The sequence below is a fragment of the Panthera tigris genome, chromosome B4 (genome assembly GCF_018350195.1).
Source record: "Panthera tigris isolate Pti1 chromosome B4, P.tigris_Pti1_mat1.1, whole genome shotgun sequence".
NCBI lineage: Eukaryota > Metazoa > Chordata > Mammalia > Carnivora > Felidae > Panthera > Panthera tigris.
Genome location: NC_056666.1, coordinates 130619863 through 130647364, shown reverse-complemented (window position 1 = coordinate 130647364; position 27502 = coordinate 130619863). Strand labels below are relative to the sequence as shown.

The 27502-nt window shown below is 55.7% G+C and overlaps 1 protein-coding gene across 1 annotated transcript; it reads left to right on the top strand.

Moving 5' to 3' along the window:
• Window positions 1–607: 607 nt before the first annotated feature.
• Window positions 608–27174, top strand: BAIAP2L2 (BAR/IMD domain containing adaptor protein 2 like 2). The gene is made up of 14 exons (XM_042990881.1): window positions 608–658; window positions 1870–1945; window positions 2699–2785; window positions 3241–3302; window positions 12842–12913; window positions 13082–13198; window positions 14249–14395; window positions 22287–22439; window positions 22744–22891; window positions 23016–23241; window positions 25243–25365; window positions 25701–25908; window positions 26478–26521; window positions 26738–27174. Exons 1-14 carry the CDS (start codon window positions 608–610, stop codon window positions 26811–26813), a joined length of 1590 nt encoding a protein of 529 aa, XP_042846815.1. The 3' UTR covers window positions 26814–27174.
• Window positions 27175–27502: the final 328 nt, after the last annotated feature.

The window sequence follows — 27502 nt, the reverse complement described above, 5'->3', positions numbered from 1 at the left end:
CTGGGCAGGCTTTGGCAGATGCGGGATCCTCAGCCCTTGAAGTGCGGGTGTGAGCGGCTTGGGGTAGAGAAGAGGCCAGAGAACGGCGATGCCCACTGGTACGTTTGGCCTCAGGGGCTGGGTCTGTCGGGGAGGGTTCTGGGGGAGGGCACCCCCGCAGCTCTGGCCCCTCTAACTTGGACAGGGCCCAATGTGGGCAGACGGGAGGGCGGGGGTCCCCCCATAGCCAGGGTCCCTGCGGGGCCTGGGGAAAGCTCGGCCTGGAGGAGGAGGTGACCTAAGAGAACGGCCCATCCACGCGTGCCCACCAGCCCATGGCTCACAGGGGTAAATAATTGAAGGGCAGGTCACACGAACCTGCCCGCGTCACAGGATGCCTTCCCCCCGGGTCTGGTTACGCCCCAGATCACATTCTGACATCCCTGGCTGGTGAATAATTAAGCTGCCACCTCCCCGGCCACCGCCGGCAGGCCCTCGCCTCCGTGCTACTCTGCAGGATTCTTCACTCCCTTAGAGCAGTGGGCACTGGAGGGGACTGACCCTCGGCGCTCCCGACCCTGCCAGCACCCCCAGCCTCCTGCTCAGCACCTGGGTCGAAGCCCACTCCATGGCCCCCGAGATGGACCAGTTCTACAGGTCCACCATGGCCATCTACAAGGTGAGCGTATGTGTGTGTGGCCGGGGGCCCGGGGCCCGAACATCCGTTCCCAGGGCTGGAGGGTGGAGGGTGTGCGTGGGCACAGCATGGTCTGTGAACCAGGCTGGGTTGTGGGCATGACATGGGGATCCCTGGGCGCAGCCAGCCTTCTCACCTCTTCCCCAGATGCGGCCCGCCGGCCATCAGGGTCTGGGCACATGCAGACCGAAGGCCCCCACCCCAGCCCCAACCTGAGGCTCGCAGGGCGGGGGTTTGTCCACACAGTTACCCAGGGAGTGACAGGCCTGCTGAGACAGACAGCACTCCTAGATGCCGGACAAGGCAGGACAGGACCCAGGGTGGCCAGAGGTGGGACAGGGGGGCCGGAGAGCCACCTGGCCCACGACTGGAGAGTCCCTCTCTGTCTGTCTCTATCTTCCCGTCTCTGTCTGTCTCTCCTTTCTGAACCCCTCACTCAAATTTTCTGCTTCACTCCAGAGAGGTTACTATAGTCTGCATAGACTTTTATTGAGCACCTACTGTGTACAAGACCCTTTCACAGATAAGCCTCATGGCAGATAAGCCTGCCTGTAGGATAGAAAATAATCACCCCAAATGATAGATGAGAAAACCGAGGCCAGCAGGGTTAAACAGCTTGTTCAAGGTCACCAGAGATCCCAAAGAGGCTGCTGGGATTTGAACCAAGACCCAAGTCTTAAGTCCATGCCCAGCGCCCTTTCCACCATGGAGGGTACTCTCCTGCCGGCCATGGCCTGAGGTGGCCTATGACCCAGCCACAGCCTTGCTCCCGAGGGGCTCTTCTTTGGGAAGGGCAAGATCTGCCCTTGCCCCTGAGGTGACTGTCGGCCGCCTGTGTGTTCAGCCCAGCGGGGCCTGGACCCGGGGCAGGGTTGAGCCACACCCAGCTGGGGGCCCACAATGGACCACAGCCTTCAACCCAGTGGGAGGAGGAGAACCTTCCAGGCGCATTGTCCTGGGAACAAGTTCCTGCCGGGGCAGGCGTGTGAGCCCAAGGGATGGCCTCCGAGGCCCCTGCAGCAGAGTCAGGATCCTGGGTGACTCCGCATTTCTAGAGGGGTTCCCCTAGGGTCGGGCTTCTCTCTGGGTCCGGGGGTGCCCTGCTTCTGAGGCCCAGTGACTTGCCTCCCTGCCCATCAACGTTTCTTCCTCTCCCAATCTATGCCCCATCACCCCTTGCCCTCCGGCTCCAGGGTATCATGGAGCAGTTTAACCCTGCCCTGGAGAACCTGGTGTACCTCGGGAACAACTACCTCCGGGCCTTCCACGGTAAGTGCCCAGCCCAGGGCACCCAGCCCCTTGGCCGTCACTGCCCGCACCCACCCGGTCCCTCCGTGCACTGGCGTCCCCACCCATATTCTCTGCACCCCACAGCACACACTCAGCTCAGGCTCAGCCCTACACACCCCTGTCCACCACCCTCACCCACACCCCCCCACACCCTCCTCTGCCCACTCCTTAAGTGCCCTCAGGATGCTCCCAGAGACGCAGAGCCAGGCCCTGGTGGCCGACACAGCCCCAGCCACACACACCGTGACGCTATAGGTCGCCTTGATGCTATCCATGGAGCCCGCTGCTACACCCAAGCCCTCCCTGCCGTTTCGGACCTCAGAGTCAAAGCCTGCTTCCCCCCCCCCACCCCCACCCCCAGCAACCTCAGCCCACCCCTACCCTGCGCATCAGAACTCGTCTTCCACACGGGTACACGCAGGTGCCTACGCCCCTGCCCATGACAAACCCCCGGATGTCCGGCTCAGCACCGATCCCTGTGCTGGGTGCATCCGCCCTGGGCCCTGCCTCCGCGGGGGGAAGCCCACCCCCCGCTCCACACCCGCTTTCTCCCCTGGCCGACGCCACCTGTCCTCACGCACCACCCGGGACACCCCTCCCTGTCACAGACGCCTATGGCAGACCCCACAGTGTCCCCTCCACGTGCCCTGTCAGGAGAGGTCTCCAGAGGATGGAGATCGGGGGGCGGGGGGTGGGGGGCTGGATCCGGACCCATCCCCCATCCCCACGCAGCTCTGTCCGAGGCGGCTGAGGTATACTTCAACGCCATCCAGAAGATCGGGGAGCAGGCCTTGCAGAGCTCCACCTCGCAGATTCTGGGTGAGGCACTCCCCCTCCCACTACACCCCCCACTCTTGCTTGGGCCTGGGGGTGCTCTCCTCCTAGCCCTGCCTCCACCCCAGGCCTCCTCCTGCTGTCCAGGCCCCTCTGTCTCCCTCCTGCCATCCCTCAGGCCCGAGGCCTGCCTCGCCCACCGTCCTGAGATCCCGGGGAGCGTGCCCGCTATTTTCTTGCCCTTCCAGGAAATCTCCCCAAGATACAGGCCTTGCGGCCACGGCCCAGACTCCTTGGAGCCCAAGCCCCTCCCCACCACTCCCTGCAGGGCTGTTCCGGGGCTGGGACAGGCACTGCCATCCTCCCAGAGCCATCTGGGAACTCCCTGGACTTTGGTCCCCAAATCCAGCCTCGGGCAGCCCCCTGTAGCAGCTTCTAGCAGGAGGAGGGGTGGGCGGGGCAGGCCGCCCCACTGAAGCGGCTGCTCCCCCTGCCTCCAGGGGAGATCCTGGTGCAGATGTCAGATACCCAGCGGCACTTGAACTCCGACCTGGAGGTGGTGGTGAGTATCAGACTCCTCGGCCTGGAGGAGACTGGGCTGTGTTCCAAGGAAGACCGGGCTCCCGACCTCCCACATCCTTTCTCAGGGAGGACTCCCTGGGACCCTTAGTGACACACAAGCACTGCCCTTCTGGGCACCCGCCAGCGCCAGGCTGTGCTGGGCGTGTTTTTCTGCCATATATTGTGCAAGCCTCCAGCAACCCTGGGAGGCAGGAACTACTTCCATCTCTATTTTACAAAGGAGGAAACTGAGTCTCGGAGATCCAGTCCCTTGCCCCAAATTCCAGAGTGAGTGGAGGAGCTGGGGAGAGAAAGGACCACTGCCCGGGTGCATCTGGCCAGGCCCTGCCCCCTCCCTGGCTCCGCGGCCCCTCCCTCCACGCTCCCAAGAGAGTAGCCAGGCACTTGACCTTGTCATGCCCATGAGGACAGCCCTTCCACCCCCGGCCACCCACAGAACCAAACCCAGTCTTCTCGGTGAGGGATTCCAGGCCCTGCTGAGCCAGCAGTCTCCCCGTGGCGCCCCCCCATCACAGCCCAGCACCCCAAAGAGCTGCCCTCTGCAGACGCGGCCTGGTGCCCTCACCGCTGGGCTATCTTCATGCTGTTCTGTCAGCCTAGAACCACCCCTACCCTTGCCGGCCAGCACCTTCCTGAGCCTCCCTCGACCCCTGGGCGCGTTCATCACTTCCCCCTCTGGACTCCCAACGCTGCTTCTATCCGTTCTTAGCACATGGTGGTTAAGAAAGCGAGCTCTGCAGCCAGGGCACCTGGGTTCAAAGCCCAGCGCCACCCATCAGTGGCTCGTGACCTTGGACAAGACTCTCTGCACTTGGGCTTATCTGTGTGTGAAACGAAAACGACCGTAAAAACGGCTGGCAGGATTCTTGTGAGGCCTAAGCGACTTCCTATGGCCTGGCACCCACCTGTAGCCCTCCGTGCGTCTCCGCTGTGACGATTAGAGGCAGAACCTACCACCCCGTCTCTATCTCTGCGGGGACTCGGATCCCTGCGAGGGCTGGGCCGGAGCGTGGCACCAAGCAGGGCTTTGCTCAGTCTGGACAGAAAGAGCGAGCTTTGAAAAGGGGGTGCGGCCTGGCCGCAGGGAGAGGAGGCGAGAGGGCATTCCCAGAGGGCGCCGGCGGGCTAGGCGCGTGTGTGCTGGGCAGAAGCGAGCCAACGACGGGGAGCCGGGGCAGAGCAAGAGAGGACCTGATGGTGAGGGGTCTCGGAAAGCTCGGGAGGAAATGTCAGCTCATTGCCACGGCACGTGGCTCTCAAATGTGGGGTGGGGGCCGGGAAGCGCTGGAAGTCAGGGTGCTCTTTGGGGGAACGCCGTAAAAACACTCAGCAGTTTGGTCACTATGTCAAAATGGGGAACGACGTCACGAGCAGAGAACATGCATCCTGCACAGGAGGAAACCCTGGTCCTGGGCGCCCGTCTGGCGGCCACCCGCAGGCTGGGAGCCCAGCCGGTGCCCCTTCCTGGGGCTCAGGACGGGAGTTACGGAGCACACGTCGTGCGGGGAGCCGGTGACTTCCGATTCTCGGGTTTGATGGCTCTCCGTGTCACTTGTGGCACATCTGGGCTGGCTAGGGACAAGTGTCATCCAGGGCCTCTCTGTAAGGAGAGCTGCCCTCTCTGGGTACCAGTGTCTTGGCTGTGACAAGCAGGCAGGGCCTTCGGCCAGAACCGTACCAGACCCAGGACGCCAGAGGCCGCCTCCCCCTTGGGCTCATTCACTCGACAGCCATTCGCTGCCGGGTGCCAGGCACTGTTCAGGCACTGGGGAGACCCATGCCTTCCCCAAGAGAGGAGACGGGCAAAACCCTAGACTAGCAAGTGACAGCTTAGATGCAAAATGTGCTCTGGAGGAAAGAGCAGGGAAGGCGGATAGCAAGTGTTGGAGGGCTCCAATTAAAAAAAAATTTTTTTTTAATGTTTATGACAGAGAGAGAGAGAGAGAGAGCATGAGTGGGGGAAGGGCAGAGAGGGAGAGGGAGACACAGAATCACAGAATCAGAAGCAGGCTCCAGACTCTGAGTTGTCAGCAGAGAGCCTGACACGGGGCTCGAACCCACGAACCTTGAGATCATGACCTGAGCCCAAGTCGGACGCTCAACTGACTGAGCCACCCAGGCGCCCCCAGTATCATAGACTTCAACACATTTGATGTATTTCAGTCCTTTGTGATTATTGTCTTTGGCAAAGTTGAAAATGTCCCCTCTTTGGCCAGTAGAAGCTTCTTCGGTCTGGCTCCTGACTCTTTTGGGCACAACCCTACTGGTTTTGATAGCTTGCTGGGTGTCTTGCTTTGCTCAGCCTCTTCTGGTATTATACCAGCATCTCCTTTGTTCCTGGTCTTCATCAAGAATCCTGATTCTCGGGGCGCCTGGCTGGCTCAGTCGGTTGAGCGTCCTACTGTGGCTCAGGTCATGATCTCACGGTTTGTGAGTTCGAGCCCCACGTCGGGCTCTCTGCTGTCAGCCCAGAGCCCACTTCTGATCCTCTGTCTATCTGTCGGTCTGCCTCTCTCTCTTTCAAAAATAAACATTAAAAAAAAAAAAATCCTGATTCTCAAGGATACAGAGAAGGAAAGCATTCAAATATCCCAGTTGTCTTCTGGCATGGAATGTTGAGTGTTGGTGTTGAAAGGTCTGATCGTCTATTTTTTCCCATCGTAAATCACTTACTTTTTTAACCTAGATGCCCGAAAGATTTCTTTTCTGTTTCTTAAGTTCAGCAATTTTTCTAGATGTGTCTTGATGTTGATCAGTCTGGGTCAATATGATCAGTTATATGATATGCTTTTTCAATATGTAGTTTTAAATATATATTTTTTAAATTTTAGGCATCTTTTTTTTTAATTTTAGGCAGTTGTCTTGAATCCCGGTTTTTAGAATATTTTTGTTCTCTGTCTTTGCCTTTCTTCTTCAGGGACTCCTATTATCTGTATGTTAGATCTCCATAGCTTATCTTCAATATCTGTTTCTTCCTCTTGGCTATTTTTACTTTTTTCATTTCTTTTTTTTCTCCTCCACTTCCAGATATTATGATTTAATACCTAGACCCCGAATGGAGTCCGTAATAGAAGTCCTATCATAGTTGTATATGTATACACAATAATATATATTATCATATATAATATAATATATATTATATGTTATTGTACATATGAATATAAATATATTATATATGATATAATCTATGTTAAATATATAATATCAGCTTGAAATTCACCTTTTTTAAAAGTTTATTTATATATTTTGAGAGAGAGAGAACGAGCAGGGGAGGGGCAGAGAGAGAGGGAGAGAGAGAGAAAATCCCAAGCAGGCTCGGCACTGTCAGCACAGAGGCCCATGCTGGGCTTGAACTGATGAACCATGAGATAATGACCTGAGCCAAAGCCAAGAATCAGACGCTTAACCAACTGACCCACCTAGGCACCCCAAAATTCACCCCCTTAAAGTGCACGATTTAGAAGATTTTAATGTACTCACAGAGTTTTGAAACCATTCCCACTACCTAATTTTAGGACATTTTTGTCACCCCCTTCCCCAAAACACCATTCCCATTGGCAGTCACTCTCATTTCTTCACTTTTCCTTAAAAAAAAAAAAAAAAAAAGGTTTCTGGGTGGCTCCATCGGTTAAGCATCTAACTCTTGATTTCAGCTCAGGTCATGATCTCACGGGTTTGTGAGATCGAGTCCTGAGGCGTCAGCCTCCACGCTTCAACGTGAAGCCTGCTTAGGATTCTCCCTTTCTCCCTCTTTCTCTGCCTCTCTCTCTCTCAAAATAAAGAAATAGGCTTTTTTAAAGAATTTTAAAAAGTCTTCCTCCTCTTTGGCAACCACTTTCTGATTTCTAGCTCTAGAGATTCATTTTGCCTGTTGTTGGACTTCATACAAAGGGAATCGTACATGAGTATCCCTCTGCGTCCCACCTCGTTCCCTCGGTGAACTTCACGGGCATTGCTGCTTTGTTGTTTGATTGCTTAGTATTCCACTGAACGAAGATACCACAATGTGTTTATCTGGTTTTTCCGTTGATGGTTGTTGGGGTTGTTTCCAGTTTGCGATTATTGTGAAGAGGGCTGCTGCGAACACTCTTATACAAGTCTTTTGTGGATATACATTTTCATTCCTCTTGGGAAAATACCTGGGGGCAAAATCTGTGGGTTTCAGGGTTGACATGTATTTAGCTCTAATAGGAAATCGTCAAAGAGCTCTCCCAGCCTCTTGTGCTAAGCCGCACCCCTGCCAGCAATGTTTGAAAGCTGCGGCTGTTCTAGGCACTCACGAGCATTGGATGTTGTCAGCCTTTTTCATTTTAGCCATTCTAGACGGTATGGAATGGTACTTTATTGTGGTTTCATTTTGCATTTGCCAGTGACTGAAGACTTTTAACAGGCTTACCAGATATTTGCATATCTTGTCTCATGAAGTGTTTGCTTAGTACTTTGCCCATTTATCAGGTAATACTTACTGTTGACTTATAGGAGTTCTTTATATAGTCAAGATATGAGTCCTTTGTCAGGTATATGCATGGTGCGTAGTTTTTTGCCCAACCTATAGCTTGTCTATTCATTTTCTAAATAGTGTCTTTGATGAACAGAAAGTTAGACTTTTGGGAAACCCAATTTGGCTATTTTATGTTTTTCATTTTACAAAAGGTGGAATCTGTTTAAACTCAGTAAACTACCTTACAGTTCATGAGTCAATGCTGTGGCAACAGCAAACACCAAAAAGAGCACCTGTCTCTACTAACTTGACAATTTTAAGAAATGGCTTGTGCTCATATCTTATTCAAGAAATCGTTGCCTACCCCTTTGGCAAAGATATTCTAAGTATTCTTGTAGAAGCTGTATGTTCTGGGCTTTACGTTTATTTCTATGACCCACCCTAAATTTGCTTTTGTGTATGAAGTGACATAGAGTCAGGGTTCTTTTTCCCCCTGTATAGACATTCAATTGTTCCAGCACCGTTTCAAAAGGACTTTGCTTTCCAATTGAAGTCACTTGCTGTCTTAGTCAAAAAATTTTTTGTTGTATATGTGTGGGTGTATTTCTGAGCTCTCTACTCTATTCCGCTGATATATATTTGTCTATCCTTACAACCATACCACACTGTACTAATTGTTATTGCTTTATAGTGCGTCTTAAAAATCAAGTAGTCTAAGAATTGTGTTCTTCTTTCTCAAAATTATTTTGGACATTCAACAATGTTTGCATTTACATATTTAGAATCAGCTTGTCAGTTCAAGAAAGTCTGCTGAAATTTTGAGAGGATTGCATTAATCCATAAATTAATGGTCATCTTAACAATATTGAGACTTCTGATCCATGAACATGGTATACTTCTCCATTTATTCATTTCTCATAGCAACACCCTGTCATTTTCAGGGTAGCAGTCTTGCACATCTTTTGATAGATTTATTCCTACATATTTGATTTTTTTAACCATTATAATTGGAATTTTTAATGTTTACTTATTTATTTTGAGGGGGCAAGAGCATGTGCATGCACACACACCAGTGGGGGGGGGGCAGAAAGAGGGGAGGGAGAATCCCAAGTAGGCTCCTCACTGTCAGCACAGAGCCTGATGTGGGGCTCGATCTCATGAACCTTGAGATCATGACCTGAGCTGAAAGCAAGAGTCAGACATTTAACTGACTGAGCCACCCAGGCATTCCTACAGTTGGAATTTTTCAATTTGTCTCGAGTTGTTCATTGTTTGACATTATTTTAGTAGGATCGCTCTGGCTCCTGTACTAAGAATAAAATACCGGGGAGCCTGGGTGGCTCAGTCGGTTGAGCGACCGACTTCGGCTCAGGTCACGATCTCGAGGTCCGTGGGTTCGAGCCCCGCGTCGGGCTCTGTGCCGACAGCTCGGAGCCTGGCGCCTGCTTCGGAGTCTGTGCCTCCCCCTCTCTCTGCCCCTCCCCCGCTCATGCTCTGTCTCTCTCTGTCTCCAAAAATAAAATAAAAACATTAAAAAAAAATTATCAGCAGTGGAGGGCAAAAGCAAAAGCAGGAAGACCAGTTTGGAGGCTGTTGCAATAATCTAGGGGGAGACTGAAATAACTTGGGAAAGTGACAGCACTGGTAGTGTTGAGAAGAAATCAGATTGAATGTAGAGCTAATAAGACTTTCTGATGGAGTAGACGTCAGTTGTAGAAGAAAAGGGAAAGTCAGAGTAACTTCAAGGTGTTGTTCTGATCAACTGGAAAGTGGAGTTGCCATTAGCTGATGTGGGAGATATTGAGTGTGGAGCAAGCAGTTTGGGTGGAGGGGAGAGATCAGGGACTCGGCTTTAGATATAAGTTTGCGATGCTTATCAGAAAACCAAATGGAGATGTGGACATCAGTTGTATGTATGAGTTTGGGGTCGAGGTCTAGGTTCGGTTGTTCGTCTGGGAGTCGTGAGCACGTGGACAGATGAGCTCATGGAGGTAGTGGGTGTAGGAAGGGAAGGGAAGAGGCCCTGGGAGATCAGGAGATGAGGGGGAATCAGCGGGACAGACAAGAGGCAGTGAGGGTGGCGAGTGGGAGTGGAGGTTAGGGAGTGTGAGGAAAACCAGGAGAGGGCGGTGGGCTGGAAGCCAAGGAAGGAAGGTGTTTCAGGAGGAGGGAATGGTCAACTGTGTCAGATGATGACCACAGGACGAGTCAGATGAGTCCTGACAGCTGGCTTTGCACTGTGGAGTGTCAGTGATTTCAACAAGGACGTTCTTGTTGGCATGGTGGGGCACAGACTGACTGGAGGGGCTTCCCGAGCAAACGAGAGGGCAGGAGTGGGATCAGCTCACAGGGACAACTCTTTCAGGGGGTTTTCTTGTGTAGGCGACAAAAAGATCTCTTGTAAGTTACTGAAAGAAGTCAATACATAGAGCTTACAGTGAGTGTTTTCTACAGTGGGTCTCCTCTCAGCTTCTGTACTGAGGTGCTCACAGGACCCGGTAATGAAGGATATGCCAGGAGAGGAAACTCTGGGAAGGGCAGTCTCTTTTCTGACCTGCTGGGAATCTGACCTGCCCGGGGTTGATGACTTCCTTGTTTCAGAAGCCGCCTGCTAACAGTCCTATGGTTTCCCCATAACAAGAGCTCAAAGTTCACATCAGTTATCAACCTCTTAATAGATTCGTTTCTTCTGGAGCCTGACAAAGACTTTCCATTAACCCATTGGTGCTTGGGCCCCATGTTAATGGGACCTCCTGGGTCTGTGCCCTCTACCCCTTTGGCGATCACAGCCAAACTGTGGCAATGGGAAGAATTACAATCCAGCCGCCCTGTTCTAACACACATATCCACGGTGTGACTCCGTTCATACGTGACGGGAGTGACATCTGATCACATGCAAGGTTAGCTTATTCACAGCGACATCTCCCAGGTGAGAGTGGGAAAAGGCAAACAGAATTAGGAGGCGGGGAAAGGCCCCCAACTTGTCTCCTGCACTGACAGCAAGGGCCCTTTGATCTGTATTTTAAGAACATTTGAAAAGAGCTCCTGCACTCAAGCCTCCTTGGGGAGACCGCTCCCAGCCACCCAGGGCCCTCAGCTGGGGGCAGGCTGCACAGCCTCCCTTGCCTACCTTTGTGACAGTCCTACTTCCCCCCGTCCCCTACCCCCCTGCACGGCTCAGCCTGCCAGCGCTGAGGTAATTCAGGCGGAGCTGCCGCGTCCATCCTGTCGGGTTTGCGCATTGCAGATATTTTCTGTGGCCTTCGGCGTGGTTCAAGTTCGTCTCCGGGGACCACTCATCCATTTTATTAGTGCTCTGGTTACAAAGTTGCCGGGCTTTTTGAAGGTCTGCTCCAACCCCTCATCTCCCCCAAGCCCCGTTGTTTATTTTGGGCGATTTGTGCAGATTTTCAAGAACATACGCTCGGAGTTCAAGCACAAGTCTTAGACTGCCCGGTCAGGGGGAAGCAGAGCCCGGGGAGGGGCAAGTGAGGCGCCCCGAGGGCTCCACTGGGAGGTCCCGCAGTGCCCGTTGAGGTGGCTCACTTCCTTACTTCCTGGGTCCAGCAGATAAGGGCAGAAACGTGGACTTGGTGCCACTCATAACACTGACCCCCTCCCCCCCCCACACACACACTCACCAGCAGCCACAACTCAGGGTTCAAGGCGTGGCCAGTCCCGAGGGGGCCACACTCAAGCTCCCCTACAGACCAGCCGTTACCAGGGTTTCAGAAACAATTATGGGAGGGAAAAAAATGTAAATTTTGCAACTTTAAAAAAAAAGTTGGTTTATCTATTTATTTTGAGAGAGAGAGAGCGAGCGAGAGCGGGGGAGGGGCAGAGAGAGAGGGAGAGAGAGAGAGAATCCCAAGCAGGCTCCGCGCTGTCAGCGCAGAGCCCGACGCAGGGCTCGAACTCACGAACCACGAAATCGTGAGTCAGACATTTAAACGACTGAGCCACCCAGGGGCCCGTGAAACTTGCAACTTTTATACTTGGCTGGTTTTCCCCGCATACGAGGAGAAGATTACCAGCATTCTCTTTCTGGGCAGTGCCCTGCCCCAAGGGACAGAGCGCCCACAGCACAGCGTGGGGACCCCTGTGGCAGCAGGCGGCATCCACTGAGGGTTCTTGAGCAGGTGCTGCTGAGGGGAGAGGGTGTGCAGACAAGGCTGAGCAGAGACGGGAGTGGGTGCAGGGTGGGGGAATGTGCCGGGTGACCACCAAGGCCCATAGCGTCAAAGCTCTTCAGGTTCATAAAGCTCAACCTTCAAGAGCATCGGGCCGAAACTTCCCTGTTATAGATAGGGAAACAGGCCCAGAGAGGGCAGCATCTTGTCCAAAGTTACAGAGCAAGTTGGAGGCTGATCTAGAATGCAGGTTTTCTGAGCCTGAGCCCAGTAGCTTTCCCCGGCCTCCTGGCCACGCAGGCGGTCAGCCGCCTCCGTCCCACCTGTCACGCGAACCGGCCACCCCTCAGTTAGGACCTCTCAACAGCTGTGAGCGCTTTCCCTGGGTCGGGCCCCGCCCACGGTGCTGGGGACACGGAGATGGGTCAGACGACGTTCGTGCCCACAGCGGCTCGCTGCATCTCCAAAGGGGCTGCGACCAGGGGCGCAGGAAGAAATCTGGCCTGTGGCTCGAAGAATGAAAAGTAAACGAACAAACGTATACACGTTCTGGAAAGAAAACGGGAGAGCGGTGGATTCCGCTGGGGAAGTCGGGGAGGCCTCCTGGCAGAGGGGGCAGGGAAGCTGGTATTTCAAGTTGGATAGCACATTCCAGGCAGAGGGTACCGCATGACCAAAGCACAGACTGAGTCTAAGAACCAGAAGACGTTGCTACGCGTATCAGACCGTGTGTTGTGACCCAGTCACCGCACTGAGTGTTTCGCATTTTTAACCATTTAATCCTCCCTCCCTCTGGGTGCTTTTATTATGACCGTGTCTCTGACGATTGGGCAGGTGCCTGGGGTGTGAGGAACGCGGTGGGCTGTGTTAGACTGGGCGGCGCGAGGGATGCTGGGGTCTGGAAGGATCGGGGCCACCCTGCCCACCCCCACCCTGTACTCCACACAGGTGCAGACGTTCCACGGAGATCTGCTGCAACACATGGAAAAGAACACGAAGCTGGACATGCAGTTCATCAAAGTAAGTCTGGCCGCCCACCTTGGCCCCCCCCCCAGCCCATCACAGGCAAGACTGCCCCTCCCCATTTGATGGATGAGCACACTGAGGCCTGCGCTGGGTATCGACTGGCCCCAGGCTGTACGTGTTCCCAGCTGAGCCCCCGCCCCCCCTCTCGCCACGCCACCCAAGGACAGCCGCCAGCACTATGAGATCGAATACCGCCACCGAGCCGCCAACCTGGAGAAGTACATGTCTGAGCTGTGGCGCATGGAGCGCAAGAGGGACAAGAATGCGCGGGAGATGAAGGTGCGTGGGCTGGGGGGCCAAGCCGGGCTCCGGTGGGGGGGGGGGAACGCCCTGACAATCCCCCTTCCCCCCTGCCACCCAGGTCCCCCGCCCAGCATCAGCCCAACTCTAGGAGGGCCACTTGCCATGCCCTCTGCCGTGAGCAAAGCCAGAGCGCTCAGCCAGCCCCTGGGGGCTGGGCACCATGGGCCCTCCGGGGCCACCCTCAGCGCTGCTCCCTGGGCTGTCACTTCCTGGCCCTCCCCAGGCCTCCCGCCTTCCACTTCACTGAGAAAACCGAAGGCCCTCAACCATGCTGCCCCTTGATCATGGTAGCGCAGGTCCCTGCCATCTTCCGCTCCCTCCTGCCCCTGGCTAGGACCGGCCCTCCTCCCCAGCTCGGGGGTCCTGGCCCTGTCCCTGACCGGCCTCTGTCTCCAAGACCTCTATCTCCTTTCCTGTCTCGTCTTCTATCTCCTTTATTTTTTCTTGTAATGTTTATTTATTTATGTTTCGAGAGAGACACAGAGCAAGCAGGGGAGGGGCAGAGAGAAAGGGAGAGCGAGAATCTCAAGCAGGCTCCGCAAAGTCAGCACAGAGTCCAGCACGGGGCTCGATCCCACGACCCCGGGATCATGACCTGAGGGGAAATCAAGAGCTGGACGCTTAACCCACGGAGCCACCCAGGCGCCCCCAGTCTTCTGGCTCCTTCAATAAGCTCTTACCTCTCCTCTTCAGAATCTTCCCTCCCAAGTAGGGGCTTATGAATCAACTCATTCACACTTTCTTAAACCAACCTCCCCGGGCCCCACTCCATGCTTGACCCGGTGCCTGGAGCTAGGGAAAGAGGCATGGCCGTGAGGAGTTCCCCGGGCCGGGCGGACACAGAGCACGAGGATGCCCATGAGAGGCGGGCCTGGGAGCCAGGATGGGCTGGGCGCTCCAGGGAGGGCCTCCAGGAGGAGGTGGTTCAGGCAGGACAGGGGGGCTTCGGACAGCTGGCACTGGGGGGAGGTGGGATGTGGCAGACACCCACCCGCTGCCTCCTGCTAGAAGCCGCTTCTCCCCCAGGAGAGCGTGAACCGGCTGCACGCACAGATGCAGGCCTTCATGTCCGAGAGCCAGCGGGCAGCTGAGCTGGAAGAGAAGCGGCGTTATCGTTTCCTGGCCGAGAAGCACCTGTTGCTTTCCAACACCTTCCTGCATTTTTTTGGCCGGGTGAGCGGGGGCCGGGGCCGGGCTTAATGGGGGGCCTTCCTCAGGTCTGTGCTCTCTGTGAGCTGGCTACCCCCAGAGAGTCCCCTGCCTTTGCCTTCCTTCCTTCCGTCCCCTCTGTAGATATTTATTTTATTCGTTTACTCTCCCCATCTATTTCTTTGTTTGTTTCTATGTTGATTTGTGTCATCAGCTATTCATTCATTGATTCCTTCGTTCATGACTTTGCTTATTCTCACACTCATTCACTAATTCACGCCTTTCTTCGTTCACGTAGGAACCGTTTACTTTCTCATTCCTGCGTGCAGATACTATTTGCAAATTCATTAATTCAAGGGCGTATTGAGTTATGGCCTATCATTTTATCGTATTATTTAAATCCTCTGTGCTCTTGCTCTGTTCTGTCTGCTAGACCGATCAGAGAGTCTTTCGTTTTTCACCGGATTTCTTTTTTAAAAAATATTTACTTATTTATTTTAATGTTTATTTCTTCTTTTTTTTTAAAAAAAATTAATGTTTATTTATGTCTGAGACAGAGAGAGACAGAGCATGAACGGGGGAGGGTCAGAGAGAGGGAGACACAGAACCCGAAACAGGCTCCAGGCCCTGAGCTGTCAGCCCAGAGCCTGACGCGGGGCTTGAACTCACGGACCGCGAGATCATGACCTGAGCCGAAGTCGGCCGCTTAACCGACTGAGCCACCCAGGCGCCCCTCCTTTTCCCCTTTATTAGTTTGCAAATCCTACTGTCCTTTTCATCGCCACTCACGATGACCTCACCTTGTGACGAATATCATGGTAATCGATGTTCATTTATTATCTTTTCCAAAATATACGGACCCCGCGCCCCCGACACTACTCCGTCCATCGAGCACCCTCCCCAGCCCTTAAGATAAGGCCTTGGGAAGAATTTTCCTGCCCTCCCCGGCACTCTAAGATGTGGCCTTACTCCTCCCTTCATCCACCCCAACTCCGGCTCTTGGTTTTGCCAAAAAACTTCGGGACTTTTAGTTCCAGGCTCTCACTCGTCATTTCTTTGCATCATGACCCACGTGACCAGATACACCGCTCGCCACTGTTTTCATTCCTTTCCGTTCCCACTGTCTTGAGGTTTCTGTCCCGATTAACTGAACATGTTCCGCAGACACATCGTCTGAATCCTTGCATAGCTGCAAATGTCCCACTTTTACCCTGACTGCCGGTGGCACGTTAGCTGGTTGCAGGACTCCAGAGCTGTGGCCCTTTTCTCCTGTGGCCCAAGATGATGTTCCTCTGGCTTCTAGCGCTCCGTGTTGCGGATGCTAAGTCGGGTGCTGGTCTGTGTCCTGGCTCTTTCTCTGGATGCTTGGAGATTTTCTTGGTGTCCTTGGGACTCAGAAACTTGTCTGGTTACCCATAGACGAGCGCCTGTCCGGGCCCCTCCCTCTGCGGGCTCAGGCCTATATTCAGGTCAGGGGAGCTATTTCCTCTTCTGGTTCCTAAATTATTAGCTCTCTGCCGTCATTCCTTTTCCTCCTTCTGGAACTCCACATCTACGACCCCTCCCCCGCCCCCCCCCCATGTGTTCATCTCTTCTTGGTCTGTATTTTGAGATCTCTCTCCCCTTGACTTGTCAGGAAACGGATTGTGTTCTCAACAGGACTACTCTCTCTTAGAGTTCATCTGTTCACTGTGTTATTTTTTTAGGTTTATTCGTTTATTGAGGGAGAGAGAGAGGCTGAATGAGCGGGGGAGGGGCAGAGAGAGAAGGAGAGGAAGAGAATTCCAAGCAGGCGCCACGCTCCGAGCTGAGCCTGACGCGGGGCTTGATCTCACAACCGTGAGATCGTGACCTGAGCCGAAATCAAGAGTCGGACGCTTCACTGACTGAGCCCCCCAGGCGCCCCAGTTCATCCGTTGAATTTTAAAGCTTACAGTCCTGACCTTTGTCTGGGTAGGAAGGTGTTTGCTATGCAGCAAAGGCTCCGGTCAAGATCTTGTTAAGCTTGTCACCCCTTCTTTCAGCTGCCTGGGTAGTCTGCTGGGTTCTCCTCCCTGACCACTGGGTCCTCTTAGGTACCTTGTTTCTTTCCTTTGCCTCCTCATGGTCCTCTTCCCATTCTGAGGTGAGCTGCAAGGGCTCAGGCAGAGGTGCTGACAAATGTGGGGGGAGGGGGCAGCGGAGCCATCTCGACTCCAGTGGGACCCCATCTCTAACTCAGGTCTTCCTGTTGCAAATCAGCTCTCACTCAGCCTCAGGAATAGGGATTAATGTAGCCTACCCATGTGGAGAACCCCCGCAGACAGGGCTGCCGGGGAAGGTTGCGCAGGTCGTGCACTGCACAAGGGTACCTGGTTGAGAGTAGGAGCTATGCTCTACCCTCAAAACTCAACACACTCGTGCAGACTGTGTTTCCCTGGAGAAAGGAGCACTTCTTTCTTTCTTTCTTTCTTTCTTTCTTTCTTTCTTTCTTTCTTTCTTGACATTTTTATTTTATTTTTATTTTGTATTTAATTTTATTTTTTTTTAACTTACATCCAAATTGGTCAGCAACAATGATTTCAGGAGTAGATTCCTTAATGCCCCTTACTCATTTAGCCCACCCCACCCCCCCTCCCACAACCCCTCCAGTAACCCTCTGTTTGTTCTCCATATTTAAGAGCCTCTTGTGTTTTGTCCGGGAGCACTTCAGGCCCCTGCCAGCCCAGCACTGGTCAAAGTTCTGTCCTGCTGTCTTCTCTAGGTCCAACAGGGGCTGAAGCCTCACAGTTCCTACCCGCCTGGCCTGGTCTAGCTATTGACCCCTCTGGGGGGCGGGGCGTGGCGGGTGGGATGTACAGAAGGAGGTGCCAAGGACACTGGGACATGATCTTTCCACCGTGCCTTCATCAATTGATGACCTTGTCCCTGCATTTTCCAATATCGTTTGTTCTTTCATTTATGTATTTTTTTTTTTAAGTGGGGAAGGAGCAGAGAGAGAGAGAGAGAGAGAGAGGGAGGGAGAGAGAGAGAGAATCCCAAGAAGGCTCTGAGCCGCCAGCGCGGAGCCTGATGCAGGGCTCGAACTCACAAACTGCGAGATCATGACCTGAGCTGAAGCCGGACGCTTAACCGACTGAGCCACCCGGGTGCCCCCCATTCACGTATTTAATAAATATTTTTAAAGCCCCGCTGTGTCTATGAAATAGAGGCTCTGTCTCTATTTCCATCTGGGTCCCTGACCCACCCACCCAGGCAGCTTCTCTATTCCTGATGCCCCCAACAGGGCTCCTCCCCCCGCACCCCCTCCCCCCACCCCAGCCTCATCCCTCTGTCCAATGCTGCCGATTTCTGTGCATTCTTATTTCGTTTCTATTTCTCTTTCTTCGTATTCTCGTTCAGTTTCCCAGCCTCTGCGCCCCGGCTGCAGACCTAGCAAGTGATTTCACTTCTCTGAGTCTCATTTCTTCTCTGGCAAAAGAAGGAAATAATCCCCTCTTCACAAGGTTGATGTAATGATGTAAGTTTCATGCGAAGGAGCCCAGCGGAATTAGGATCTCCCGGCCCCTGCTCTCTCCCCCCACAACCCCAAAGATGAAAACAAAAGCTACCCTTCAGGAGATCTGTCTGCTTGCAGTCGGCTGCCCCCCACAGCCAGCAGCAGACTCCCGCCTCCCCGCCTCAGCCAAGCCCCTTCCCCAGTCTCTGAACCCAGGGACCCCCCGGTGCTGAGCAGAGGTGGGAGACGCTGTCCCCACAGCCAGCCCCAAGCTCAGGGCTCAGCCTTCTCCCCCTGCCCCTCCTCTCTCCCACGGACTGGGGCTCCATTCCAGAGCTGTTTTACCTTCTTTTAAATGGTCTTCTTGAGATCTAACCCACACAGCACGTAATTCATGAATCATGCGATACGCGGTCCCTCGTGACGGGTTCCTCTCACAAAGCTTCGCGCTCTTGAGATTCATCAAGGTTGTGGCAGGAATCAGTACATCATTCCTTTTTTACGATTTTTTAAAAAAAGTTCATCTATTTATTTTGAGAGAGAAAGAAAGAGAGAGAGAGAGAGAAAACATGAACAGGGAAGGGCAGAGAGAGAGAAGGAAAGAAAGAATCCCGAGCAGGCTCCACGCTGTCCGCACAGAGCCCCACACGGGGGCTCGAACTCACAAACCGTGAGATCGTGACCTGAGCCGAAATCAAGAGTCGGACGCTCAGCCGACGGAGCCACCCAGGCGCCCCGGTACATCATTCCTTTTTATTGCCAAATAACATTCCATGGTCTGGATAGACCGCATTTTATTTATCCATTCATCCGTGGATGGATATCTGGGTCGTTTCTACTTTGCGGCTATTAGAAATAATGCCAGCAGGGATATAAGTGAAAGTTTTTGCGTGGACACGTTTTCACTCCTCGTGGCTCTAGGGGATGGATTTGCTAAGGATGTGGGGTAGGTATCGTGTTGCTCTACCCAGCTGGTTTTTAGGACACACAAGATCTAACTCCCGAAGATAGTCAAACATACGTGTTTACCTGTCACTCTGTCTATAAACAGAACGCACAAGATTTGGAACAAGATTGAAAGAATGATGAGGGGCGCCCGGGTGGCTCAGTCGGTTGAGCATCCGGCTTCGGCTCAGGTCACGATCTCACCGGTCGCGGGTTCGAGCCCCGCGTCGGGCTCTGTGCTGACAGCTCGGAGCCTGGAGCCTGCCTCGGATTCTGTGTCCCCTCCCTCTCTCTCCGCCCCACCCCTGCTTCTGCTCTGTCTCTCTCTGTCTTTCAAAAATGAATACACATAAAAAAAAATTTTTTTTTTTTAAAAGAAAGAATGATGAGGGCCTGAGCTCAGCAAGCGGTCATTCTCACGCACCTCCCGTGACCAACCCTGGCTGAGTCTGCGTCTGGTCAATAGCATGCCTCTCGGCCCACCTCGCCCTCAGCTTCTCCGGGCTCGTCGCAGTTGTGCGAGCGTATCTCCAGGATACATTCCTAGGAATGGAATTGGCGAGCCCAGGGATGTAGGCATTCGTTGTGCCAGTTTACCCTTCTGCCAGCAAAATAGGAGATCCTCTTTTCCTCGATGACAGCATGACAGCAAACTTTTCCCTCTTTGCCAGCCAGCGAGGTAAAGACGGTCTCTCCAGACGTGGTTTTATTTTATCGTCTTACAAGTGAGACTGATACGTTTTCATGTTTCAGAGCCATCGGACGCCCTTCACTGTGATATCAGCATCATTTCCTCCATTTTTCTTATTAGTTTCTCGGAGCTCTTTATATATGTTACTGAGATTAGAGCTTCCTCGGTGATGAGAGGCACATATCTTCCCAGTTTGTCATTTATCGCTTGACTTTGCTTATTGTAGGTTTTGCCGTGCTTAAAAGAATTATCTTGACTTAATCAAATGTATCCGTCTTTTCTAGCATGGGGGGGGTCCGTATCATACTTAGACTGGCTCTCCCACCCCATCCCTGTTTTGGAAATCCCCCCACGGTCTCTTTATGGTTTTGAAAGCCTGTGCGGTGTTTCTTCCCGAGCCCTGGCTACACCGCCCGGAGGCAGGGCTGACGAAAGCCAGTAAAATTCTGCGCTGTCCAGGCTGGGACTTGGTGCCGGGACCTTTCCTCCCAGAACGCCCTAGCACCGTGACAAGACAACGGAGGGGCTGTCCACCCTAGTGACCCGCTGGCCACTTGCTCCTGTGACGGAGTCGCTGCTGTTTGGCTGCCCGAGATCCCCATGAGGTTTTCAGCAGCTGGCCCAGACTGAAGGGAAGAACCGTCCAAAGGTGCCGTCCCGGGAAGCTGCCTCAAGACGGACTGGTGCAGGCCACGCCGAGGCTCACTGGCTGTGAGACCTGGGGCCAGTCATTAACCGCTCTGACCCTCAGTATCTTCTTCGATAAGATGGTGGTAATAGTGACATCTAATTCCCAGGGCTATTGCAAGAATCGAGTAAGATGATAACGGGTGAAGCTTTAACACTGGGCCTGGCGCAGAGTAAATGCTCAACAAAGGGAAGCTTTGCTTATTCCTAAGGTGACGGTCTTGAGCTTGGCCTCGGGGGAGGAGACGTTTGACTGGAAAAGGGAGAGGCCTTTATTTATTTATTTTTTAATGTTTGTTTACTTATGTATTTAGTTTTTAAATTTACATCCAAGTTAGTTAGCATCTACGGCAACAATGATTTCAGGAGTCGATTCCTTAGTGCCCCTTCCCCATGGAGCCCCTCCCCCCTCCCACGACCCCTCCGGGAACCTCAGTTTGTTCTCCATATTTAAGAGTCTCTTCTGTTTTGTCCCCCTCCGTGTTTTTATATTATTTTTGTTTCCCTTCCCTTATGTGCATCTGTTTTGTCTCTTAAAGCCCTCATAGGAGTGAAGTCATAGGATTTTTGTCTTTCTCTGACTAATTTCACTTTGCATAATACCCTCCAGTTCCATCCACGTAGTTGCAAATGGCAAGATTTCATTCTTTTTGATTGCCGAGTGATACTCCATTGTGTGTGTGTGTGTGTGTGTGTGTGTGTGTGTGTGTGTGTGTGTATACCACATCTTCTTTATCCATTCATCCATCGATGGGCATTTGGGGTCTTTCCATACTTTGGCTATTGTCGATAGTGCTGCTATAGACATGGGGGTGCATGTGTCCCTTCGAAACAGCCCCCCTGTATCCCGTGGATCAATGCCTAGTAGCACGATTGCTGGGTCGCAGGGTAGTTCTATTTTTAGTTTTTTGAGGAACCTCCATACTGTTTCCCAGAGCGGCTGCACCAGCTTGCATTCCCAGGGGGAGACCTTTGTAACGGAAGAGAGCACGGTGTTTTGATCATACCTGGGATTTAATTGATAGAAGTGACTGAGTGACAGCACAGAGAGGTCAAGGCCATTGAAAGACGGGATGGTGTGAATAATTTCACTGGGCTCTGGGCTCTAGGGGGTGGTTCTAACTGTCTGGCACCTGGCTCTGGGGTGATTGAGGTCAGGGGAAATACTGGCTTGGTGTGTGTTAGATAAGGGAGGTGGTTAGGGATGTGGGTTTTGAACCAGCTGTTTTGCATACTTGCTTACTGGCAAGTTGCTTACTATCTCTAGGAATTATCGGGCCCCGGGAGGGACAATCTGGGCAGGATTAACAAAGCCCCGGGGATGTCAACACGCAAAATACAGAAAATTAACAAAATGACGTTTTTTTATGTTTACTTATTTCTGAGACAGAGAGAGAGACAGAGCATGAGTGGGGGAGGGGCAGAGAGAGAGGGAGACACCGAATCCTACGCAGGCTCCAGGCTCCGAGCTGTCAGCACAGAGCCCGACGTGGGGCTCGAACTCACCAACCGTGAGATCATGACCCGAGCTGAAGTCGGTCGCTCAACCAACTGAGCCACCCAAGCGCCCCTAAAAAAATGATAAATGCACACAACAGGTCTGACATTTAAAGCCCTCTCACCCCAGGTTGTTATGAATTGCGGGGTCAACTGCTGAGTTTCCTGTCCTTGAAAGTATTCAAACAGATGCCTATGTACCAGGGGCACTAGGGGTGCTTACGTAGACTAAAAGGAATAGACTGGAAAAACTGTATTTGAAGGGCCTCTTTTAGGAAACCACTCAAACTAGCTTACCCAGGAGAGGTATTTATCTCTTTGGTTAGTTTATCCCTTTAGTTCAAGGGGTTCAGGTATGGCTGGATCTAGGAGCACACGTGCGATTGGAAATTTGCCACGTTTCCTTAGTTGTAGTTTCCTGGGTTGGCTTCACTCTATTTAGCGAACCCTACGAGGTGACCCCGCCGCCATCTCTGGCTCCTTCCGGCTTGACGATCCCGTCATCCACAGCTTGCAGGGCCCGAGTTCCCAGGCCTAGGGTGTCACTTTTGAGTCCCCAGCTCCGATCTGGCTGACCCCGGTGTCCCCCTCCCCCCCCCCCCCCCCCACGCGGCCAGGCCCGGAGCACGCTCCAGAACCGCGTGCTGCTGTGGAAGGAGCAGTCGGAGGCCAGCCGCAGCCCGTCGCGCGCCCACTCCCCCGGCCTGCTGGGCCCCGTGCTGGGGCCGCCCTACCCCTCGGGCCGCCTGACGCCCACCCGCCTGGACATGGTGAGGCCCCGGGCGCCCCCGCCGCTGTTCGCGCCCCCGCCGATCCCCGCACCCGCCACGGCGCCCTGGGGCCCGAGGCCCCCCCCATGCAGCCTCCTGCCCCCCAGGCTCCCCGTCTACGCAGCGCCCCTGGGCCGGCCTTTCCTCCCCGGCGCGGCCTCGGCGCCCCCGTGGTGGCTGGGCCGCAGGCCCCAGAACCCCTACGCCGCCGACGTCTGGGACTGGGGGTGGGGGCTGGACTAGGGCGCCGCGGCCCACCCCTCCCCTCCCCGCCCCACCCTCCCCTGCCCGTCTCCCCTCGCAGCCCCAGCGGCCGCTCGCGGAGTTCAGCTCCCCGCGCAGCCGGCACGGCTCCGGCTCCTACGGCCCCGGCCCCGAGCCCGCCGCCGAGGCGAGGTCCGCGTCCCAGCTGGAGCCAGACCGCCGGTCGCTGCCCCGGACGCCGTCCGCCTGTGAGTGGCCCCGGCGCCCCGCAGCGCAGAGGGAGGGCCGGGGACGCGGGGGCCGGGAAGGGGCCCAGATCGCGGGGGAGAACCCGCCACCCACGCGCCGCCGCGCTCTCCCCGCCCCCGGCAGCCTCGCTCTACGCCGGCAGCACCCAGCGCTCGCGCTCCAACTCCTTCGGCGAGCGCCCGGGCGGCGGGGGCGGCGGAGGGGGCGCCCGGAGAGTCCGCGCCCTCGTCTCCCACTCGGAGGGCGCCAACCACACGCTGCTGCGCTTCTCGGCCGGAGACGTCGTGGAGGTGTTAGTGCCAGAGGCCCAGAACGGCTGGCTCTACGGCAAGCTGGAGGGCTCGTCCACGTGAGTGGGCGCCCCCGGGGCGCAGGGGAGGGGGGTGGAAGGAGCCCCCCCCCCACCGGCCCGCAGGCTTCCTCGCCCCCCAACCTCCAGCCCCAGGGCGGTAGACGGTTCTCCCCTTCTCCCGCGCGGCGCTCAGTGTCCTCATCCAGTCCAAGGGGGATAAGAAGTACAGGGCGGTGGCCCTCGAGAGGAACGAACGGGAAGGTTCTCTCTTGCGCTGCAGAAGGCTGCAGCAACCCCACTGCTTGAGCACTTACTGTGGGGTCAACAGGGCGGCCCCTCTTTACCCAGAGCGCAGCAGGCTGTGGCCCCCCGGGGCCAGGCCCAGAGGCCAAGCGGGGACAGAGCAGGCCGACAGGCCCAGCGGGGCGGTCGCGGGCCGTGCAGATCCTTAAAGAAGGCAAATTGGGGGTCGGTTTCGACGCCCGTGAATGGAAGCGGGGAGGTGGGGAAGTGCTCTGTGGTCGCCGCGAGCCTGGAGGAGAGCAGGTGTTGGCGGCCAGAAAAGAGAGTGTGCAAGGATTACTCTTCCTACCAAAGGAAAAGGGGAGGTGGGGGCTTGCTGGAGCCAGGCAGTGACCCCCCCCCACACACGGGGCCTTACGGGCTGGAGACGGTGTGGTGCCCACTCGCACTCATGCGAGGGAGACAAGGGAGGAAGGAGGGCAAGAATAGGGGCCTGAGTGAATGAATGGAGGCTTAGAGGCAGGAGTCAGCAGGTGCACGTCAAGGTGCTTGCGAGAGGATGCACGGATGTGGGGTGCATACGTAGACTGAGGGGTGAGTGGGGAAGCATGTGAACGGGCTGGTAGAAGGGCAGGCAGGTGGAGACGGATTAGGGACTGGCGGTCCGTGCGTGGTTGCCCACGTGGATCCTGGATGCGGGAGGCAGGGTGGGATGACGGATGGATGGAGGGGTGGAGGCCCGGGGACTGCTGGATCACGAACGGAAGGCTGTGCTGGCGACGTAGGGAGATGGCTACAGCCACCAGGGTTGGAAACACCTGCTTCGTGGACCCGCGCAAGTCCCCACAACAGGCGTGTAGGAGACTGCCCCCCCCCCCCCGGGGACCTGAGTGTCAAACCACCGGGGGCCGGTGCTCTCCACCCACGTTCCCGGGACATTTTGCCGTTCCCTCTGTGCCTCACAGGTCAGGGAAGAAGGTGGCAAGTTTTATCCGGTGAAGACAGAAGCAAAACGCGTGGAAAATGCTTCTGGTCTGTCAGTTTGAGGCGAAATAGCTCCTAGTTACCTTCAGGCGAGAGCGCGCTGTTGGTTGGGTCTGGAGGTCTAAGGTGGCTTTTTGTGGGGAACGCTTTCCAGAGTGCTTGCCAGAATCCGCTGGGCTCCGCGGGGTCTGAAAAAGCTAAGGAACGTCGCGCGAAGTGCCTCTCCCCGAACCCTGGCTGTTCTGGAGGGGCGGTGATGAGCCTCCAGCCAGGCACGGACTCTAAGGGCAGGGTGCCCGGGGTCCCCGGAACCAGGGTTCTAGGGTGGAGGGAAGGGGCAGGGCTGCGGAGAAAAGGGCACTGGCTGGTATTAGGCACCTTAGGCTCGAGTGCCCTTTCCCCTGGCTGGTACAGTTGCCCGTGATCCCCGGGCCCCCCACCCTGTCCCCTGTCCCCTGGTAATCATCCGTCTGTGGGCCTGTCGGCCGGGCCGGGGGCCTCCGGGGAGCAGGAAGTGTGTCGGGCTCTCTGTGGGCCCTCACGTGGTGGGTACTCGGCGAGTAGCCAATGAAGCCGGTCACCACGTCGCTCTCCTCCTTGGACTTGCAGCTCCCCCCAAGGTGACCTAGCCCCTGGCGGGACATGAAGCTGGACAGCTGGGCTTGAAAGTGGAGAAAGGTCTCCTGGGGGGGATTCAATGAGTTACTCTGGGCACAGCCTTTCGAGCAAGGCCTGGCACACAGCGCTGCCCAGTAACTGCCCTCGGAAGCGTTCTGTTGGGCACGGTTGTTGGGCCTTCTGCCTATGGGACCCTCTGCCTCCACCCCGCAGGAGCGGCTGGTTCCCCGAGGCCTACGTGAAGCCTTTGGAGGAGGTGCCTGTGAACCCCACGAACCCCTTGACCCCAGTGACCTCCATGAACCTGATGAACCCTATGAATGAGCTACCTTCCAGGTACCTGGGTGGTCGGAGGTGGGGCGGGGGTGGGGACTTCAGGGGGAGCGGCCCCACCCCCCAGGGGGACATCTGTGAGTGGCAGTCCTGAGTGCACCCAGCCTCCTTCGGTCCCCGGGGGAAGGGGACCCTTACCTCTCCGCATGCCAGAGTCACTGCGTCCCTCTGCCTCCTCGGAGGACTGCCTCTAAGCCCTGTGGCCTTCCCCCCCCCCCCCGCCCCCTGCAAGGGAAGAAGCTGTAGGATGCTGAGGGGCCCAGCAAGATCGGGGGTGGGGGAAGCAGCAGGGGCCTGACTCCTGACCCCCTGCCCGTCCCTCCTTGCTCTGGACTCAGATCCTACCCCCTCCGGGGCAGCCACAGCCTTGATGACCTCCTGGGCCGGCCGGGCAACTCTACAGCACCCTCGGAGTACTGGGACGGCCAATCCGGCTCCCGAACCCCAAGCCGGATACCGAGCCGCGCCCCCAGCCCTGCACCTCCGCCCTTGCCTAGTAACCGCCGAAGCAGCGTAGGCAGCATGGGGGTGGCGAGTGACGTCAAGGTGAGCCCCCTCCCCCCCAGCCAGTCCCCAGCCCTGGGCTCATCCAGCAGGCTGGGAGACTGGAGACCGGGTGACCCTCCCTGCTTTGCCACTGGCTGGCTGGAGGGGGGCCCTCCCTCCCCAGCCTCAGTTTGCCTAATCTGCAGGGAGGTGTGGGATGGACTTCTGAGCCTGGGGCAGAGGGTGGGGGGAAAACATTCCTCTCAGGGACTGGAGCCCCCGTGGTCCTGCTGGGAGCACTGGAAAAGGCCGGTCCTTCCCACCTCCCGGGAGAGGCAAGACCAGGGTCCTAGGTCGGACGGAGCCTGGGCTGGGGCTGGCTGGGCAGGACCGGGGGTGGGGGGTGGGGGTGCAGGGAGAGCAGCTGGTGCCCTGGCCCAGAGGCTTCTCAAGTCTGAAATCCACAGAATTCTGAGCTTCGGAATGCCCGGGCCTGATTTCCCCGAAGCCTGGCCTGCAGGGGCCTCTTGTCTAGTCGTCTGCCTTCCTGGAATGGGGAGTTGCAGGGGTGGGGGCTCACTTGCCCCTTTCCCCCCCTAAACCTGGCCTTTCCTCCACCCTCACTGCAGAAACTTATGTCCTCGGAACAGCACCCTCCAGAGCTCTTCCCTCGGTGAGTCCTAGGACAGGAGTTGGGGGCGGCGTGGGGGTGGGGGCTCGGCAGCTGTTCTGGGGAGGGGGGAGATGAGGCAGGGGTGAGAGGTGACCAGTGGGGGCAGGAGGTCGGGGTGGACACTGGCTCAGGCACCTGGCGACCTTCCTTGGAGCCAGAGCCAGCTGCGTGGGGGGGGAACCTGGGCCCCTCTCACCCCGACCTCTCCCCTCACAGGGGCACAAACCCCTTTGCCACCGTAAAGCTGCGGCCCACAGTCACCAACGACCGCTCAGCGCCCCTCATCCGCTGAGGCGCCCTCCTCCATCCGGGGTCTGAGCTCGTCCCCACACCTGCCCAGGGGCTGTCGGGAGCTGGGGGCAGCAGCAGAAGCAGCAGCGGTGGACCCAAGAAGCCGGGGCCCTGGAACTGAGGGTGGCTGCCCCTCCCGGGGGACTGACCTGGGGTCCGGGACCTTCAAAGTAAAGCAGGCAGAATGGGGGACAGGACAGTCTCTTCCCCTCCAAGGGCCCCAGGACTCTCCCTGGGGGCCTGTCTCGTGCACCCCACCCCCTTTCCCCTTCTCTGCCCCAGGAGGGAGGAGCCCCGCACACCCCCTTCCCCACCCCCCCATACGCCCTCCGGTTTAACTTTTGTAAACGGGGAGAAATAAAGCAAGGAGACACAGCAGCAGGAGTGGCGGTGTCGAACTGGGGGGACAGGCGGGGGGTGGGGCGTGGAAGCCTCCCACTGGAGGACGGTGTCTAGGAGGTCCTGAAGGTCACTAGGAGTTCCCCGAGAGGACCCGCTCACTCACAGCCCTTTACATCCCTCTTTTTTTTTTTTTTAATTTATTTATTTTGTGAGAGAGCGAGTGAGGGAGGGGCAAAGAGAGAGGGAGACAGAGAATCCCAGCGCAGAGCCCGATGCGGGGCTTGAACCCACGAAACGTGAGATCGTGACCTGAACCGACAAGAATCGGCCGCTCAGCAGACTGAGCCC